The sequence below is a fragment of the Quercus lobata genome, chromosome 5, assembly GCF_001633185.2.
Source record: "Quercus lobata isolate SW786 chromosome 5, ValleyOak3.0 Primary Assembly, whole genome shotgun sequence".
In the NCBI taxonomy this organism is placed as follows: Eukaryota; Viridiplantae; Streptophyta; class Magnoliopsida; order Fagales; family Fagaceae; genus Quercus; species Quercus lobata.
In genome coordinates, this window is record NC_044908.1 from 50,639,785 (window position 1) to 50,658,232 (window position 18,448).

Below are 18,448 nucleotides of genomic sequence, written 5' to 3' on the forward strand. Positions count from 1 at the left end.
GATGGGGAAGGGGAAGGGACTAAGCCTGAAACAATGAATCAAAACATGGGAGACAAGAATTTGAATCGTGCAATAGAAGGAAAGGGAATAGTAACAATGAAAAAACATCAGGTTTGAGTCGTTTGACAAAGGGATGTAGTTGAAAAGGTTATGGGGGTGGGCTTGGGCTCTAGAGTATAAAAATTGGACTTTAAAGCAAAGAATGGGCTGGAAATAATTTTAGTTTTATCAGTATTTTTAAATTGGTAAAATTTATTTTAAAATTAAATTAAAATTTCAGAAAAGAAGATGGGTATAATATGACTGTTGATGTGGCTCAATATGAGCGTAACAACATTAAATGCTACGTTTTAGTTTTTAGTAATATATAGATATAGATGTTATTTCTTGTATTTGTGAAGTCAAGTTTGCTCAACTCCACTTCCGATGTTTTTTCTAAATGACTGTAAAGGTTAGATAAAAGCCATGCGACCATCTCTCAATTTCTCATGCTCTTTATTATTTTTTTGCTTTTCCTTTTGATTGACATGAATACGCACAAGTCATTCTCAAGGAAAAAAAAAAAAAAAGTCGCTCCTACAAACTTGATACTAACATTTCCTTAACTATAAATTGCATCCCACGATAATGACATTAACTAAGTATAAATATTGCGTTATTGATAAGGTTCGGAAAAACCCATTGAGAAAAAGATGTAGAATTCATACAAATGTTCATATGCGGCAACATACTTGCCAAGATTAAAATAAAAGACAAGTGCAACATTGTCAAAAACCTAAGATTAAAATAAAAGACAAGGTGCAACATTGTCAAATTACTTTTTGGTACAATCGCTAGCTTTTAGCACAATTTGTTGAATGCAAAATTAACCATTGCTACATCTCAAAACAAAAGTCTGATATGCTCTACTAGCTATAGGGGCCAAAATTGTGATGTATACGGTAAACCTAAATTGTCTCAGCAACTATTTTCTGGTTCCCAAACAGCTCAATTGAAAAAAACCAATTGCTAGGAAATTCAAACCAGACATACCAGTTCAACAACACAAATAATTGAACTGTAATATATGGAAGAGCATCAAAAACAGATCATTTTACTTCTGATGAATCACCTAAAATGAATAATTAAAAATACATCTGCTTGTAGAAGAGTAAGATTATGTTTCTGGAGTCTTTCTCTTAAGATTGGAAGCCGAGGCAACATCTGACTGGGCCTGACCAAATACTAATCTGCATGATGTCCAAAGCCACAACTATAATCAAGAGGGGCAAATCAATGATAGAACTAACCTCTCAGAAATGCAGAGCAATTATTATTTGTTTTTCCCAAAATAACTATTTGGCAAATTATTGATGTCCAAGGCAGAAGTAATTTGATTCATCTAGAGAAGTATTTTTTTGACACCAAAGATCAAGAGTAGCAATCTACAGCGACTGTTTTCTCTTTTCTTTCTTTTTATTTTTGGCTAAGTTTGAACCAAAAACCCAACCACTGATTCATTTTAACTTACCTTCAGGTTGTAAAGCATTTCTTCCTGCAATGAAGTCATGGTATTTTTTCCATTCATGTTGTTGTCAACCTTAATCACTTTATCATGCAGTTCCACAGTGGCCTAACTAAATAATATACTAACAAATTCTCCTGTCCCCATCTCAAACTCCTGAAAAAAGCTCAACGTAGAAATTCATCACAAACTGTAATAGGCTTCACCATCCAGCTACTGGCAACCCCCATATCCTATCTGGAGAGCAGAAAAGATTTCTCACTCCCTTGAATCCTCAAGTCTGATGATTCAAGACCATATCTCAGGCTTAATCAGAAAGATAGCCTTTTACGATAGTATTAAGGATATCCTCATAGCAAAAAATTCTTTTAGTTTCTTTGTGATTTTATACTTAGTCTGGTAAACTATCACTTGTCCGAAAAGTTTAGATTGTTAGGAAATGGTGAATTTAATTACTTAACCATTATTCTAACAACTACCAATAGGTTTAGTTTGATTATAAGCGGTGACACTATTGTAAGCAGCACGTCATAAACATCATAATACAACTTAAAAGATGATATATCTACTCAGCCACAGGTTGAACATTTCTTGTGATGCTTACAGAATATGGACAAGCATAAAGAACATATGTAGCCCATGTCTATCATCTTTTTATGGCAAAAGCACCTACAAGTTTCATAGTCTCAATAAGGTGCAAGGAATTCAAAAGGTGGGTGTGTGAGTGTGCATGTATGCTAAATTATTGCTAATACATATTACATATGGGGAAACAAATTAAGATTTTTACTGCTTCAAAGTGATTGCAAATGATATTGAAGGCTTTGCTTTGATTAAGAAAACAGACCATCCTGACTGATATTAGTAACCCAAGGGTTGTTTCATCACTTCCTATGGTCTTATGGAAGATGTCAACAAAACTACATATTGTGACATTCTAGTACGTTAGCTGTATCCACTATTATTAGACACCCAAACAAACTGTATATAGCCAACAGGTATCAGATTTCCCACCAAGATCCAAACACTAATCTGCAGAAAATACAACCAAATCACTTATACTTATTACTCAAGACACAATCTTTAATAAAATATACCTGAAGATGAAGTGCAACTCCAGCACTTATTCTTCAAGACACAATCTTCAATATAATATATATTTTGCTTCTAAGCAAAAAGAGACTGCCAAAATAGTCAAGAGTACTTTCTTTACCACATTAAAATTGAAAACTATAATTTATCACATTGTACTCAAATATCCTACAAGAAAGACACATATTTGCTAGTCTGGTAAAAAGGCCACAAACCTTCTCAAGTACCTCTAAAAAACACTAAAAATAGCCAAAACTCAAGATGGGTCTAAAAAGATACTCAAAAACATCAATTACTATGATATGACCTTTACACAAACCAAATAATCTGTTCAATGCTTCAGATGAAGAGAGTGGGGATATGTCAGAAGCTCTTTAAACCAAGCAGCTGAAATCAAAACAGTTTGTGCACACAACAAAAACGTAAGCGATAACAAAAAATAAAAATTCAGCCTCACATTCATTAGAAAAATAAAAAACAATTTACTAAATTGCTGTATGAAAGATAAAAATTCAATCTCCCATTCATTAAAAAAAAAAAAAAATCACTAAATCACTAACTCATAAACAGTATCCTATTCATTCTTTTATACTAATCTTTGAGTGACCGAAAATATTCCAGTAGTGGAATGTTTCTAGCAATTTCAACAATTCTCGAACGTTGATCATTATTCTTTGAAATCACTAGACTTGCTGCCAACTTGTACCGTAAACGTTCCGATCAGCTCTCCTACAAATAATTAGGCATGTAATTAAGAAGTAGTTTAAACAAATTATGTGAAAATTTGTATTTAATTCAAAGAAATTTATTACCAAAAGGGGTAAATGCCTGCTGGAAGTATTTGTAAACATGTGTTTTATAACATACATCCCGCAATCAAATAGGAGGAAATTCCATATCAACTTTCGAAATAAAGTAAACAAAACAACACCCAAATCTCCTATCAAAATAATAAAAATAAAAACCCAAATCAATTAATAGCATTAGGGATTACTAACAATGAATAAAACTAAAGACAAAAATCATGCGTTGATAGCCAAAGAAACTTTAACAATCTGTATAAAATCAACTTCGTCTGAGAGAAAGAGAAAGACAAACCTATTTCAAATATCGTCGCCGAGCAGAGAACGGCCGATACTGTTTCTTCTTTGGGTTTTGTTTAGCTGCCCTGGGTTCTAGTGGTTGATTAATAAGAGAAGAAGCTAATACAGAAGAAGCCGAATTCTAGGTTCTTTAGATAAACCAAATCGGAAGCATGATAGGGAGAATTTTGTTTTTGAGAAAGAGAAGCGCATGGTGATTCTTTATTGCTTTTTTACTTATAAATGTAACTTGTTTAACCGGTAGCCTGTATTTACTCCAAATTAAATGAATGGTCCGGATCAAATTTTTATTCATTTAATGGTTTAGGTTTAGGTGGGTAACGTACCTAAAAATTTTATTCATTTAATAATGACCCAAGATTGCATAATTTAACGTTATTGGTAACTCTAAATATCAAATTAAAAAAAATTAGAATAACCCAAAAAAAAAAAAATGCGGGCTTTTAAAAGTGTGTGCACATTAGAAAATTTTAACAAAACTTACACTTTATATATATATATATATATATATATTATTGATTCCCTTATAGTTCATTTTTAATCAACTTTTAGCATTAATTTAGAATTAGTTTGATTTCTAATTTCAAGTTCAGAATTGCTCGTATCTAACACTTGAATTAATGCAAGTTGGTTGTTCATTTCCACTCCAATTAGTTTTTATTTTACCTACTTGTGTTTGAATAATTTATTTTGCGAAAGTTCTCTTAATTGAGACAATACAATACCCACTCGAACTCAAAAAATTTTGAGAATTTTCCAAGTAATATATATTCAGATTCTACTGGTTTGATATAAAAGGTTGCTTATAAAGGGTAATAGAGACATAAATTTTGTCGGGGTGTAGTACCATGATTGGAAAAAGAATACCTTGATCACTTAAAAAATTTCATTGGTGTAGTAAATAATGTAACTCATAAAATTACATTTATTCCCCCTCAAAAAAAAAAAATTTTATATTTATTACAAATTTTACCCCCCCCCCCCCAAAAAAAAAAAAATATATATATATATATATATATATATAGAACACAAGAAAAATTGTAAAAAATAATCTCCACATATTCTCTCTCTAACCTAAGAAAACATTTATACAGAAATCATCATTACATTATATTAGTTGCATGCATCCCCACTTTAATCTTTTCCCCCATGATTTATCATACCAAATCATATCCATGTGTATAGTTGAAGCTTCAGTAATAGCCACAGGGAGTCAGGTACATTGTCAAAGAATAAACAATATATATGCTCAATGAGGAACTAATCGCAATGCTCATCACTCTAAACAGGAATAGATTCTGGACTGATTTCAAAATAATCTTGGATAGATATATATAGTGGGAGAGGAGAATGAATGGACTTTTGTTGAATTTTGGGTTTGGTTTCTACTCAAATTCTGATTTTCCCTTTGTCGACGAAGGTCTCTCGTAGCCTTAAACCTTAGATCATCACTATAGGTACTTGGTTCAGGAATCATGTCTGGAACAGTCATTCGCCCTTCTTACGACTTCAGACATGATACATGATAGGCCTTCGTGATGGGGCTGCATTTGTCCACAGAAGAGCCACTTTAACCAAAATTTCAGCTTCTTTTATATGTTGACCTCAGACCCCAAGCTCTCATCAATTAGCTTCATCAAGTTCCCCCTTTGTTGCAAATGGCAAGACTGAAATATATAAATTATCCTATTACTATCATGCAAATATTGCTAGTAGCTACACAATTAGTAAGTAATAATTGAAGCATTAACGATATATGTGTAATGAATCAAACAGGGATAGGAAGTTAGAAAGTACCAGATCTAAAAGGCAAACACAAATGTCACTTGGCATATAATTATTGTTGCTCTCTCCACTGAGAGCTTCTAAGGCCACACAACTCCAAAACTTATAAACATCTATTTTGTAGGTCAGATAACCCCATAATACATATTCTGGTGCCATATATCCACTGCAAATCAAAATCTCAATGTCTTATGATTCAACTCCAAAAGTTAGAATATTTTGCTAACCTCAAATATAATTATTAAAATTATAACATATATAACTAGAAGGTTCATTAATACGATGGGAACTGACATAGTTCCAGCTACCTTGGTGCTAATGTCAGTCTTCTCCTCTTAATCAAGTTTAGCCAATCCAAAGTCAGATATTTTAGGATTTAAGTCTCCATCTAGCAACACATTAGTAGCTTTGATGTCTCTGTGAACAATCTTGAGTCTTGATTCTTCATGGTAAAAAGCTAAGGCCCTTGCTATCCCAATACATATCTTAAGCCTTGTAGGCCAGTCTAGTTTAAGCTGATTGATTTCTAGACCTACCAAAGAAGAAAATACTGCTGACTCAACTCAATTACTCAAATAAGAAGAAACCAGTAACCAGAAAACTCAAATCTGAATCCCATAGAGCTGACCATCCAGAAAATCAAGAAAAGAATCCAAGGATGGTCTGGAAGCCAGATAAGCTCACCTGACTTAATTTTTTGCTACATTTAATTAAATTCAAATCATGGAAAAAATTTCATCTCATATTTTTTTTCATAATAGCTCAGTGCTAAGCAAGATTACATAATACTCACCAAATAATACATGGGCTAAGTTATTGTTTTCCATGTACTCGTAGACTAACAATAATTGCTCCCCTTCAATACAACATCCATAAAGCTTCACCAGATTTGGGTGTTGCAAACAAGAAATCATGCCTATTTCATTTAAAAATTCACGATTTCCTTGCTTTGATTTAGATGAGAGTTGCTTAACTGCTATGACAGTACCATCAGGTAGTTCACCCTGCACCGAACCTTATCGGATAAGCAGGAAAATCAATACTCAATGGGATCAGCCATGTAAGAGTAATACCTTTTTTTTTTTTTTTTTTGCTAAACATTTGCTAAACGAGTAATACCTTGTACACAGGACCAAAATCACCTTATCAAATTTTGTTGGCAGAATAGTAATCATAAGTGGCTGCTTTTATTTTTTTCGAAGGTAAAAGTTCTTGTCTGCAAATTTAGTCCTGTAATATCTGTTCAAGGAGGCATATATGAAGCCGTATGATAAGGAATTGTCAGTTTTCTTTGTAATTACTTTCATGATTCACACTTAAGGAAAGATGATATGCTCATATGAAAATTATATGCTCAAGTGCATAAAAATTGTAAATTTTCATTGTAACTGCGCAGAAACTTATCATTACTTGAATAAGAAATTGAGAATTCAATTCAGTAAAAAAGAAATCAACCCTAACAATTTAACACAACAAAATTTTGAAGAAAAAAAAAAAAACTTCTAAGTAACTCATATACTTCTGATAAATTACAGATTGTCCCAAAAACTTAAATTATTTGGAAATGATGAATTAATCACTTAACCATAAATCCAACAATCGCTCTCATATAGACCCAAAATGCCCCTTAATAAGTGTGGTCCAACACACGGGATATTCAACATTTTAAATAGGAGCTGGTTCTCACAGTTCCTGCATACAAACCCCAAGTAGAAACTACAGACTCAGATTAAAGAAAAGCCAAGCTGCTACGAAATGTGTCATCAGTGCTCTTTTCTTTCTTTCTTGTTAGTGCCAACACTATCTACCACTTTCTTTAAGCACAATATTTTGTTTTTTCCTTTTTACGCTCGCCCTACTTTCTTTTCTCAATAATTTCCCCTAGAAAGTTGGATGGTACTCGTTCAATTTTAAGAGCATTAATACTCACCATTTATACTTGCCACACTCCAACTTTCTTGTTGTTGTTGCCCCAATATATGTAACTAGCTGAAAGGAAAATGACAAAGAATGGCAAGTAAAATATAAGAAACTATTTATTGGATAAAACTGGTTTTAGTTTTACCTTGTAGAGTTCAACTAACACATTGCCAAGAGATTCCTAAGAATCAAAAGGGCAGAGATGACAAAAAGATTTGATAGCCTCAATTGCCTCATCAAATTGATCCAATTGTTTCATCACAACTGCCATGTCTTTCAAGGCACTATCAACCAGGTCCCCAGCATTTATGGCAGACCATAACAAGGAAATTGCCTTTCTTGGATCCGATCTATCAACTGCAGTTGGAGAAACAAACATTTAATAATATATATAATCAATACAGAATGGAAAATAACAAAAATTCCAGATGGGTAATCTTCAAACATGAAAACTATCAAATTTTTATGGAAGAAAGGTCGGTCTCTAAAATCTGTATGTTCAGCACAGTTCAGATACATTCTCTTTGGCTATTCTTAAAATTTTTTGATAAATGTTTCCTTGATTACTACTTCTCTTTTCTCACAATATTTTTAAGATAAGCTTCGTAACAAGAACCAAATCAATAACATTCAAGAACCAGGAAATTCCAAAAAGCAAAGGGAACTTGCAATTCAATTCAATCAATCAGAATCCAAAAAAAAACCCATTAGTCTAACCAAATGAAAGCACAAAAAAAATCTCAGGGACAGCATCATCGGCCTCAACTTCCGTGCCAGCGGTGGCATGGAAAACCCCATCTTGTTGTTGTTCCACATAGCCTTTTCTTAAAATTCAAATCTGGCAGTCACTTTCCTGAGAAAATCTTCAAACCCTTTTCTTGAATTTCCAAGAAAAGTGTTTTTTTTTTTTCTTTCAGTTGTTGGAGAACCACTTTCTATTTAAGGATAACTTAGAGCATTCAGGAAGAGAGAGAGAGAGGATCAGATTTTCTGGGGAAAAACATACCCCTGGCACAGAAAGGTACCAGGCCACAGACTGCATATGAGGAAGAAAAGATTATGTATTCAATATATTACAAGACTACATAGGCAATCCCAGAAAATTCTCAAGTACCTACCCTAGATAAGAACCTAATTGAACCACAAACAATCAGCCTCAATTACCTACCCTAGATAAGACCCTAATTGAACCACAAACAATCAGCCTCAGTTCCCTAACCTATCAATGTCTAAATTCAAACTCCACTAAAAAAATATGCTCTATCAACTATTTGTGCATCTATATAGAGCAAACTAAGAACAAAGTTTTCATTTTTCAACAAATAGATTACACTGTCCATATTGGGAAAGTAGAGAACATCCCAGCAATGCAGAATTATCAAAATAAGGGAGTAGAAAACTGAAATGTCCAAAGTCAACCATTAAAAAAAGGTAGTAATAATAATCATAAATAGACAATTTAAACTTAATGAAATTACAAGCAGTTGCATACCAACAAACCTTGCTGATCTGGAAAGGCAGCAACACATCTTGTCTGGTACTTTAGAGGTGAAGTGAGTCTCTTGAACTCAGTCTGTTGGCATTTGGACCATGATTAGACTTGAAAATTTAAAGCAAAATAAAGGGAGGATAAGACAATGAGCACTATCAATGACTCAAACACAATTTACGTTTGAAATTTCACGGTATCTCAACCATGTGCTCATTATTATGTACACATATACTTTCTAATAACAATACAAGTACAAAACAAGGATATTTGTAAATCCCATGAAGAAGGCAATTGTAAAATTCAACTCCTTTTATACTGAAGCTTGGAGTTCTACTTGTGCTTACTGAAACAACAAAGAAGTTACTCAACTCATATCACCATGATGCAAACCACAAAATACTCGTGTAGTTTAGTTTCTGGTATAAAGAGACAGTAAACTAATAGAAATGAGAAACAGCAAAGAAACCTATTCCATACCCAGTTCACAAAGCTTCCAACTAAATATTGATAAATACAAAGCTTCCATATATTTATCAAAGATGTAAACCAATATCAGGCATATATGTTTATGTCAACAAAATATACATATTTCCAGAATCACACTTGTGCAGTGATTAGATGATAAAGCCACCCATATGTTGAACCGTACAAGCAAACAAAGAAACATGCCAACCAAAATAATGTATCATATTTTGTCTGTGGGACTTACAGGAGAATCCTTAGCAACAAGAAATGAGGAAGCACTTGTGAGTCGTGCTGCTAGCATCCGCAAATAATATGTAAGGAGTCATGTTCATAAGATTAAAATTCCGCATCCAACTTCTGGTGGTTATGAAAAAAAAAAATGCTGTAACCTTTTAGGGTGTTGATACAAAAAGGTCTCTATACTGCATAGAAATCATTTCTCTTGCTCCAGCACTTGTAAGCATCTCTCTTAGTAGCTACAGACCAATTGGGTTTTTCCTGTGTTTTCAACCCAAAATTTGCTTTCACAGCAGACTAAGGAATGCAGTAAAAGCTAAAGAAAGTACTGAATAATGACCATCATCACTGCCTCAAATTTGTTTGGAAAAAATAAATAAACGAACTAGTCAATCGCAAAAAAAGGTTTTGCTAACAATAGCAAAAAGTTAATGTCACATGCAGTGAATCGATTAGCAGCTGATAAATTTATAATAATAAGTTGGAAATACAAATTTGAAGCCAGGACCCTCCACCCTATCTTGTTTTCTATCAAGTCCAAACACATGCACACAGAATCAATTATTCATTGGGGAACGGGGTGTGGAGAAGAATCAATGATTCATTGGAACACTTAAAAGCAATAGTAAATTAAATTTTAAGGGTCAGAAAAGACCAAAAATAAGATTATCCAATAAGCTAAAGCTAGAAGTTGATATCCCCTAATACTGTGCAGAGATACCCTTACATGATCACATTCTAGAAGCCTAGATCTACATATCAAAAGTAGATGAAAAAAGTTCTCAAACTTTAAGTGCGAAACATTACTGCCAGACTTACAAAATGTTGTTCTGTAATAATGAAGTATCTGATTGTCAAAGAAAGATGCAAGAAAATCATTATTGGTTCATTTTATTAGATGAGAATGTCACCAGAGGGTTCTGCAAGTTGAAAACTATCAGATTGCGATCTGCAGTGCCAACAACCATCAGGGGATGCCGCATTGTAAAAGAATAAAAGCGGTTAGGGAGTATGCACTGGATTTGACTGCCTTGTATCCCAGTACCTAATAATTGGAAGGAAACCAACAGAACAATTAGCAGTCAAGGGCACAAAAGCATCAAGTTGCAAACATAATAGATCAAGAGCATGCAAAATGATATATAGTGCAAAAGAAACCATAATTATGTCATAACTAGTGAGTGCCAAAATATGTTCAAGTATATAGAATAAATAAATCACAATTAGCAACAAAATCAGTAAAAACCACACCGATGAAAGTACAAAGAAAAGCCCGTTAGTCTAAACCATATGAAAGCAAAAAAAAAAACCCATTAGTCTATAAAATCCCTTCGCCGGGAAAAAGCTTGTTGTTGTACATGCCACAAATTTCAGAGGAGAAACATAGAAAATAAATGAAAAATCTTTTAAAACATCAGGAACATGAAAATTAATTCAAGTCCGTATACATTTGAAAGGATATTCCTCACCAGAGAAAATCTTCAGACCCTTTTCTTGATTTGAGAGATTGGAAACTTTGTACATAACTTCCTCATCACCGTCAGTAGTCTGCAAAAACAGAAGAAATTTTTTTTTTTAATTAAATTAAAATTAAGAAATTAAGTATTTCAAAATTAAAAACCCATTTGAAGAGAGAGGATCAGATTTTCTGGGAAAAATCTTTGAACCCGTTTCTTGAATTGAATACGTCTGTTTTTGTGGTAGGGAAAACCACTTTCTTGAGGGAAAATTTTCTGCTTTTGAAGATGGGATGGATTGGGTTATCCGGGAAAGTGTGAGAAAAAAAGTGAGAATTTTTTCAGAGAGAAAAGTGGAGAAGTGAGGGAAAGTGAGAGAGAGGAATTGAAAAGACTAGCCGTTTATAAATTATATATAGACTAGCCGTTGCACGTGCGACTTTCTTTCATATAGACCCAAAACAAAATGACGTCTCAAATGATATGCTGATTTTCAAATTTTTTTAAAAAAAAATACCAATTTTTAAATATTTTTTGATGAATAAAAAATCATTGTTCTTTTTTTCACCCCTTCTTCTTTGTGCTTTCAAAATACCAATTGATGGAATAACCATTTAAATTTTTTTTGGAAAGTAACGAAAATAATTTATTAAAAACTCTTTGTTCTTATATTTTAAAAAAATTAAAGGGCAAATTACAACTTACCCACCTGTAATTTGGTCGAAATTTAAGTTGTCTATTTGTGATTTAAATTTTGACACTTTACCCACTTAAGGTTAATTCAGTTAAACTACTATAACTCACATCTGTTAAAAATATGGCTAGATATGTAATTTTGCTCCACTTTTATATCCCTCTCCTCCAAAAACACAAAAAAATATAAAAATACAAGATCAAAAAGAATCCAATGGAATACTTGCGTTATGAAATTTCAAACCACATATAAGTAACTTAAATTTCAGTCAAAACTCAGGTGGATAAAGTGTCAAATTTCAAATCATAGGTAAGCAATTTAAATTTCGATCAGACCACAAGTAAATAAGTTGTAATTTGCCCAAAATTAAAGAGTTGGTTTATTTGTTTGTGTGGTTTTCCTCACATTGATATTATCATTAAGCCCAAAAAAAGAAAAAAAATATTTTTGTATCTTAATATCTCATATTTTGTATTGGTGTTTTAAATTTTAATATTACTTTTTCTTTTTATATTTCCCTCTACTTTAAGTTGTACGAGAATAACTAGTAGCAAAACCATTTACGCTTAGGATTATAAATCTGTAACATATGACTTACTAATTTACAAATATAGAATCACTTAATTATAACTATAGTTACAAATACTGTGTTCAAGTACCTTTAAAAATCCTTTTTTAGCATTTTAGCAAGAGTAAGGCTTCCATACATTAATTTGAATTGTAATATCAATATGGATATGTTTAAACAAGGTCGCTTTTAGTTTTCGTAATAATTAGGTCTAACTCTGGGAACCAAATTCAAAATTTTATATTAAAATAACGATATAGAAAAATATCCACATTCAAAAGTTTATGAGCCAACATAAAAAAATAAAAATAAATAAATAAATAAACATGATTTGAACTTGTTTAGATCTAATTTAATCCTTGTTTCTTGTTAGGTTGATTTATCCAAAAAGTGAGCAACTTCTAATTAGTTTAAGTTACATAATTTATCGTTATTGGTAACTCTAAATATCAAATTTTTAAAAATTAAGAACAAAAAAAATTTGGGGTCTTAAAACTTTGTGTCAAGATTAGAAAACAGTAACCAAATTTCCATTATATATATATATATATATATTCCCTTATGGTTCATTTTTAATCTCCTTTTAGCATTTAGAATTAGTTTGATTTCTTTAGACTTCGGGCTCAGAATTGCTTGTATCTAACACTTGAATTAATGCAAGTTGTTGGCTCATTTACATTCGAACTAGTTTTTATTTTAGCTACTTGTGTTTGAATCATTAAGCGACCACTCAAAGCCCATAAATTAACCGATGATGGGCCTGACAGAGATGTTGTTACAACTGACAACTCGATGACTTAATTATATGCCAAATTTCTTGCTGCTATCATTTTTCAACTTTTATTATAATAATTGTCTAGTTAACTTGCTTCTACTTTTTAGATTACGAACAGATTAATAGATGCATGGCAGTATGGCACATTGAATGAAGCAAATAGCAATGCTTGCTTTCAAAAGATTAACTTATTTTACCTTATTTAAATTGCAAAAAGTACTCTTTAAAATCAAGGTTGGTAAATGGCACCCACACCACACCACACCTTCAAAAAGTGCAAGGCATAATCAATAAAGAAATGTGTAATATCTAAAGAACGAATAAATAATCACCAAAGAACCAAAGAACCAACTTTTTTTTTGTTTTTTCATCATTTCTCTGTTGAAAACATGGGTAATTGTCTCACATTGCTATTGAACACAAAATTATATAATGCAACTATAGCTGCAATACTAATATTCCAACTAATAAATGGTCAAAGAGTGCTAATGTAGACAGTTTCAATCTGAATATCATGATAAAGACAGCTAATATGGACTGTCAAATATAATGGTCAAAGAGTGCTAATATAGACAGCTTCAATCTGAATATCGTGCTAATATAGACAGCTTCAATCTGAATATCTTCACCAGCTAAAACTTTACTTGGAGATTTCAAGACCGATCATCTGAAAACAGGCAAGGCACTCAGATTCAATACTCAAAAGGAAAATGAAAAGAATTAGCATGATGGAAATGAAAAGCTAATTACTGAATTTGACTCTAAATTAGATAAAGAGAAATAGTTGAAAATAATATGAAAGCAATTGAGTTGTTAATTCACAAATGAAAACATAGAACATATATCGAAATTATGGCAAATTTTTAGCAAATTTTTCCCATGAATATGAAAATAGAAGAAAACAAATGTCATTGCTCTCACAAATACCTCGACACCGCCTCTCTAATTCTTGAATTTTTTCCTTTGCAACCTCCAATTGTTCACTAGCTAGCTTCTTTTGATTCTCGCTATTTATAGTCAGCGTATTCTTATCTTCAATACATTTTTTTTGAAGAACATCCTTTTCTGCAAAATCAAATTTTAATCAATTGTACAAGTAACAACTAATAACAAAGAATTTTTATTGTCTAAAAGGCTCACCACTCTCTAGTATTGAGAGGTTTTTTTCTAAGTCAATCTTCTGTCGCCATTGCTTTTGGTAGCTCTCTTCAGACTTAAAATATCTTTCTTTCCACTTCAAATCGTAGCGGCATACGTCTGCTCGCCTGGACCTAAAATTCATTTTTGAGACAATTATAAATTTTATGTAAAGAAAAGAAAGAATACAAAGCCAAAAGAATGGCCACAGCAAAATAGAGCAGAAAAAAACAAAGCAGGAAAAATAGCAACAAGTATAACAGAGAGCAACATTTACTAACAAGTAGCAATAGATGCGGATAACAATCTCAGCTTAAAACATAGAGCAATAAGTTTCTCAAAAAAAATAAAATAAAACATAGAGCAATATAATAACAATAAAGAGCAATATCAGCTCACACCAGATCAAAAAAATATACTGAAACATGGGAATTGAAAAAGTAAAACTTCCAATCAAGCCAATGGTCTGACATATGAAAGAGGTGGAGGCAATGATGAGGAGGATGGGCTTTCATGAGAGTTGGATTTCTCTCATTATGATGTGTGTGACCACAGTGGAGTACTCGGTTCTGATTAACGGGGAAGCAAAAGGAAAAATAAACCCAACTAGAGGCTTGAGACAAGGGGACCCTATATCCCCTTACCTTTTCCAACTTTGTACTGAAGGGTTCTTAGCTATGCTTAAGAAAGAAGAGAGGGATGGGCAGATTAAAGGAGTGGCCGTATGCAGAGGTGCTCTGCGCGTATCCCACTTGCTCTTTGCTGATGACAGCATAGTTTTTTGTAGAGCATCAGTGGAAGAATGTGATAGGCTTATCAAAGTTTTGGAGGAGTATGAAGGTGACTCGGGGCAGAAGCTTAACAAGGAGAAAACCTCCCTCTTTTTCAGTAAGAACACTCCTAGAGAAACCCAAGAGTATGTACAGCGAAGATTTGGGGCTTAAATTGTCCACCACCATGAGAAATACCTAGGACTGCCACCATTAATTGGTAGAGGGAAACGTAAAGCTTTTAACTGAATCAAGGATCAAGTGGGGAGACATTTAGCTGGGTGGAAAGGAAAGTTGCTGTCAAATGCAGGTAGGGGAGATCCTCATCAAGGAGGTGGCCCAAGCCACACCCACGTACACGATGAGCTGCTTCAAAATCCCAGACTCTTTGTGCAACGAGCTAAACTCCATGATTAGTAACTTTTGACGGGGACAGAAGGATAGGGAAAGGAAGATGGCATGGGTCTTATGGAAAAAATTGTGCACTCCAAAGGAAAGGGGAGGTATGGGGTTTAGGGATTTAAAAGCTTTTAACTTGGCCCTACTCGCTAAGCAAGGCTGGCGAATGCAGAAAAATCAGACCTCTTTGATTTATAGGGTCTTCAAAGCGAAATACTTCGCACAATGCTCCTTTATGGAAGCCTAGTTGGGAAGGAGGCCATCCTATGTATGGCAAAGCATCATGGCAGCTAGGGAGATAGTAGAAAGGGGGTCAAAGTGGTCTATTGGAAATGGGGAACAGGTTCGTATTTGGAAAGATTGTTGGCTCCCAACCCCGAGTTCATTCAAAGTTGTAAGCCAAAGACCTCCTCATGCTGATTCTGAGCTGGTGGCAAGCCTCATTGATATGGAAAGGAGAGGGTGGGATGTAACCAAAGTGAGAAATACCTTCATGCCCCAAGAAGCCCAAGCAATCCTAGGCATCCCCATCAGTCCTAGACTACCTCAGGACTCGCTGTTATGGGCTTGGACTCCAAATGGTAAATTTACTGTCAATAGTGCATACAAAGTGGCCCAGTTGCTGTTGAGAGAGGCAGACCAAAAGCTGGAATGGGGGGAGAAGTCAAACAATTCAGGTATGCAAAGCTTGTGGAAGCTGATTTGGAATTTGAACTGCCCTCACAAGATAAAACACTTTATGTGGAGAGCATGCCTGAACATACTCCCAACAAAATACCAGCTAAGACGCAGAGGAATTGGGCAAGATGATAAATGCGAGTTGTGTGTGGCTGCTGTGAAACGACGGGACATGCTTTGTGGGGGTGTAAATTGGCAGGGGAAGTATGGGGAAATATAAGACTGAAGTTGCCTTTCTTTGAGACTACGCCCAGGGATTTCATAGATGTTGTGTGGGAAACTAAGCTCAAGAAGCCTGAAATAGACTGGGAATTATACAAACACAGTCACTGTGACTAAGATTGGTCATATACTCACCTAACAAGAAAAGGAAATGCATGGGCTATTTATATAAAAACAGAGAATCCAGCTGCACGCAATTCAATTATACAAACACAGTCTCATTCCTTTTTTTTGGTTAGAGGATATTGACAGAATGACAAGTCCCATTATTCATTAATTATATGGTATGTGATTTATGCGATTGCAAGACTAAAGGATTAAGAGAAGAAGAATATAAGAAAATACTAAAGTATTCCTAGAGTGTAGTGAAATGATGCTCTCTCTTTCCACATTTATGATGGACTTATTATGAATTTAATGAGCGGATTTTACCATAAATGTGAGATGAGAACACATTATTCACCGTGCTTCTGAGTTACCTAAGAATTACTGGAGAATATATATGCATGTATTAGATAATTATTAATTGTTAATTGAGAATTTACTTTAGATGCAAAGCTTCAGGAAGTAAACAGTGAACAAAGGCCACTATTAGAGGAATATACAATGCACGCTCCAAAATTGTTGAGTGGAATGAAAAATCAGAGTTATTATGCGTTATTTGAATTGAATGAGATTTATTTTGGTCAATTTATACAGTTGTACCTTAAAAAAAATGTGAAACAGGACCATAATTAACTTAATGATGAGAATTCTTTACGGTCATTATGGTCGGCCAACGTGAATAAGATAGATTAAAACAAAAAGAAACGTGATAATATTAATAACGCACCAATGACATCAGTGATCAGAAGATAGATGAAAGCAAAGCAAAAGGGTATCGAAAAGCAATCACATGGATAATGCAAAGAATAAACAACAAAGATTTTGTTTATTTTTACGTACCGGGGGTGAATCAAGGCGCGGTTGTCGAAAGAGAAGTAGAAGGCGGCGCAGAGAACGACGACAATCACCCACCGCAACCAAATACACCTCGGAAATGTGGTGAGGAAGAGGAAGCGTAGGGCAGTCACGAATACACCCATCAAAGCCACGGGTATAGCTACATCCAGAACTCTATCCCTCACCCTTTCTATGAAATACTCAAAGACGATGAAGACAACGATCACAGAGAGGATGATGAGGCACTCCTTCATTCTGTAAGAGTTTGGATTTTCAATCGGTAAGCGTTTAGATTTGGTCGGGGTTTTGATAGGGTTTTAGGTTCGAAAAAGTTATATAGTAGTAGGACAGAGTTAAATCGGATGGTCTGTACTTATTGGATTTTGAATCGAATGGTCCATATGGGTTTTGATAGGGTTTAAGCTGACAGAGTGCGTGTTTGTGTTTGTGTTTGTGTTTGTGTTTGTGTGAGTGTTTGTGTTTGTTATTTTGGTCCGGATAAAAACCACCTAGGTCCATGTCCGAATCCAAGTCCAATTTCAGTTCAGTGTTTTTTTTTTTTTTTTTTGGGGTGGGGGGTGGTGGGGGGTGGGTTGATAGAGTAGAGACAACAAAAAAATTGAAACCATGAATGAATAGGATTGAGATGCAGTGAAGTGAAGTGAGAAAATAGTGGAAAAAAAAAATATATGTGAAGAAAGATGAAGAAGATGAAGTTGAAGAAGAAGGTGAGCAGTAGATGGAGAGATCTGTGGGTCCGTGGCTTGACCCGATTTTGAAGGATATAAACAAATACATTAATTCAAGCCACGTGGCAACGAACCAGGATATTTTTAATAATATTAACCAAAAAAAAATAGAAGCTAATTACTTAATGCTACCCAAAAAGAGGAACTAATTACTTAATTAATGCCATTATTAAACACCGGTTGTCAGTTAAAGTAATCACATCCCAATAAAACTCTTTTTTTATTTCTCCTTCGTGTTATTCCATAACTAAAATTTTTATGCTGTAATTTTTGCTTCAATTTTAATGTGTCAGTTGCTTTGAATAAACCCGTCATAATTTTGACTGCTTAAGTGAGCTTATAAATTCATCTTTTTACTTTTATTCAAATTAACGTGTGTAACAATTGTTGTCTATTTTAATATTAGAAATTTTTTTTAAGCATTTTTCCATATACAAACCATTTTTCTAAAGCACCGAC

The 18,448-nt window shown here is 33.7% G+C and overlaps 2 protein-coding genes and 1 long non-coding RNA gene across 18 annotated transcripts; all 3 read right to left on the reverse strand.

Annotated features, from left to right (window-relative positions):
* Positions 1-3,031: 3,031 nt before the first annotated feature.
* LOC115988434 lies at positions 3,032-3,871 on the reverse strand. The gene is made up of 2 exons (XR_004091511.1): positions 3,695-3,871; positions 3,032-3,325 (listed from the first exon to the last, which is right to left on the reverse strand). It is a non-coding gene; the product is annotated as an uncharacterized LOC115988434 (long non-coding RNA).
* A 1,423-nt stretch (positions 3,872-5,294) lies between these two features.
* On the reverse strand, positions 5,295-11,423 carry LOC115988431 (mitotic checkpoint protein BUB3.1-like). Of its 16 annotated transcripts, none has more exons than XR_004091495.1 (11): positions 11,068-11,423; positions 10,510-10,643; positions 9,751-9,859; positions 9,606-9,652; positions 8,897-8,977; positions 7,550-7,761; positions 7,415-7,473; positions 6,278-6,723; positions 5,793-6,016; positions 5,497-5,650; positions 5,295-5,366 (listed from the first exon to the last, which is right to left on the reverse strand). XR_004091495.1 is itself a non-coding variant. In XM_031112009.1 (5 exons), exons 1-4 carry the CDS (start codon positions 11,120-11,122, stop codon positions 7,586-7,588), a joined length of 438 nt encoding a protein of 145 aa, XP_030967869.1. In that variant the 5' UTR covers positions 11,123-11,423; the 3' UTR covers positions 5,295-5,366; positions 7,550-7,585. The 16 variants fall into 16 exon arrangements, 1 of the variants encoding a protein (XP_030967869.1); XR_004091494.1 differs by having other exon boundaries at positions 6,278-6,499; positions 6,604-6,723; positions 9,606-9,859; XR_004091498.1 differs by lacking the exon at positions 9,606-9,652 and having other exon boundaries at positions 8,905-8,977.
* A 2,013-nt stretch (positions 11,424-13,436) lies between these two features.
* LOC115988430 lies at positions 13,437-17,802 on the reverse strand. The gene is made up of 4 exons (XM_031112008.1): positions 17,244-17,802; positions 14,233-14,363; positions 14,020-14,157; positions 13,437-13,759 (listed from the first exon to the last, which is right to left on the reverse strand). The coding sequence occupies exons 1-4, from the start codon at positions 17,492-17,494 to the stop codon at positions 13,746-13,748; spliced, it is 534 nt and encodes a 177-aa protein (XP_030967868.1). The 5' UTR covers positions 17,495-17,802; the 3' UTR covers positions 13,437-13,745.
* Positions 17,803-18,448: the final 646 nt, after the last annotated feature.

What these genes read in the sequence shown, in the direction of transcription:
- LOC115988431 (XM_031112009.1), bottom strand. Translation starts at nt 11,122, where the DNA reads ATGTACAAAGTTTCCAATCTCTCAAATCAAGAAAAGGGTCTGAAGATT. An exon ending in TCAACTTGCAGAACCCTCTG is followed by an intron (nt 8,978 to 10,509) that starts GTGACATTCTCA and finishes AAATGCCAACAG; the next exon opens with ACTGAGTTCAAGAGACTCAC. An exon ending in TGCCTTTCCAGATCAGCAAG is followed by an intron (nt 7,762 to 8,904) that starts GTTTGTTGGTAT and finishes CTCCAACTGCAG; the next exon opens with TTGATAGATCGGATCCAAGA.
- LOC115988430 (XM_031112008.1), bottom strand. Translation starts at nt 17,494, where the DNA reads ATGAAGGAGTGCCTCATCATCCTCTCTGTGATCGTTGTCTTCATCGTC. An exon ending in CGCGCCTTGATTCACCCCCG is followed by an intron (nt 14,364 to 17,243) that starts GTACGTAAAAAT and finishes AATGAATTTTAG; the next exon opens with GTCCAGGCGAGCAGACGTAT. An exon ending in CCTCTCAATACTAGAGAGTG is followed by an intron (nt 14,158 to 14,232) that starts GTGAGCCTTTTA and finishes TTGATTTTGCAG; the next exon opens with AAAAGGATGTTCTTCAAAAA.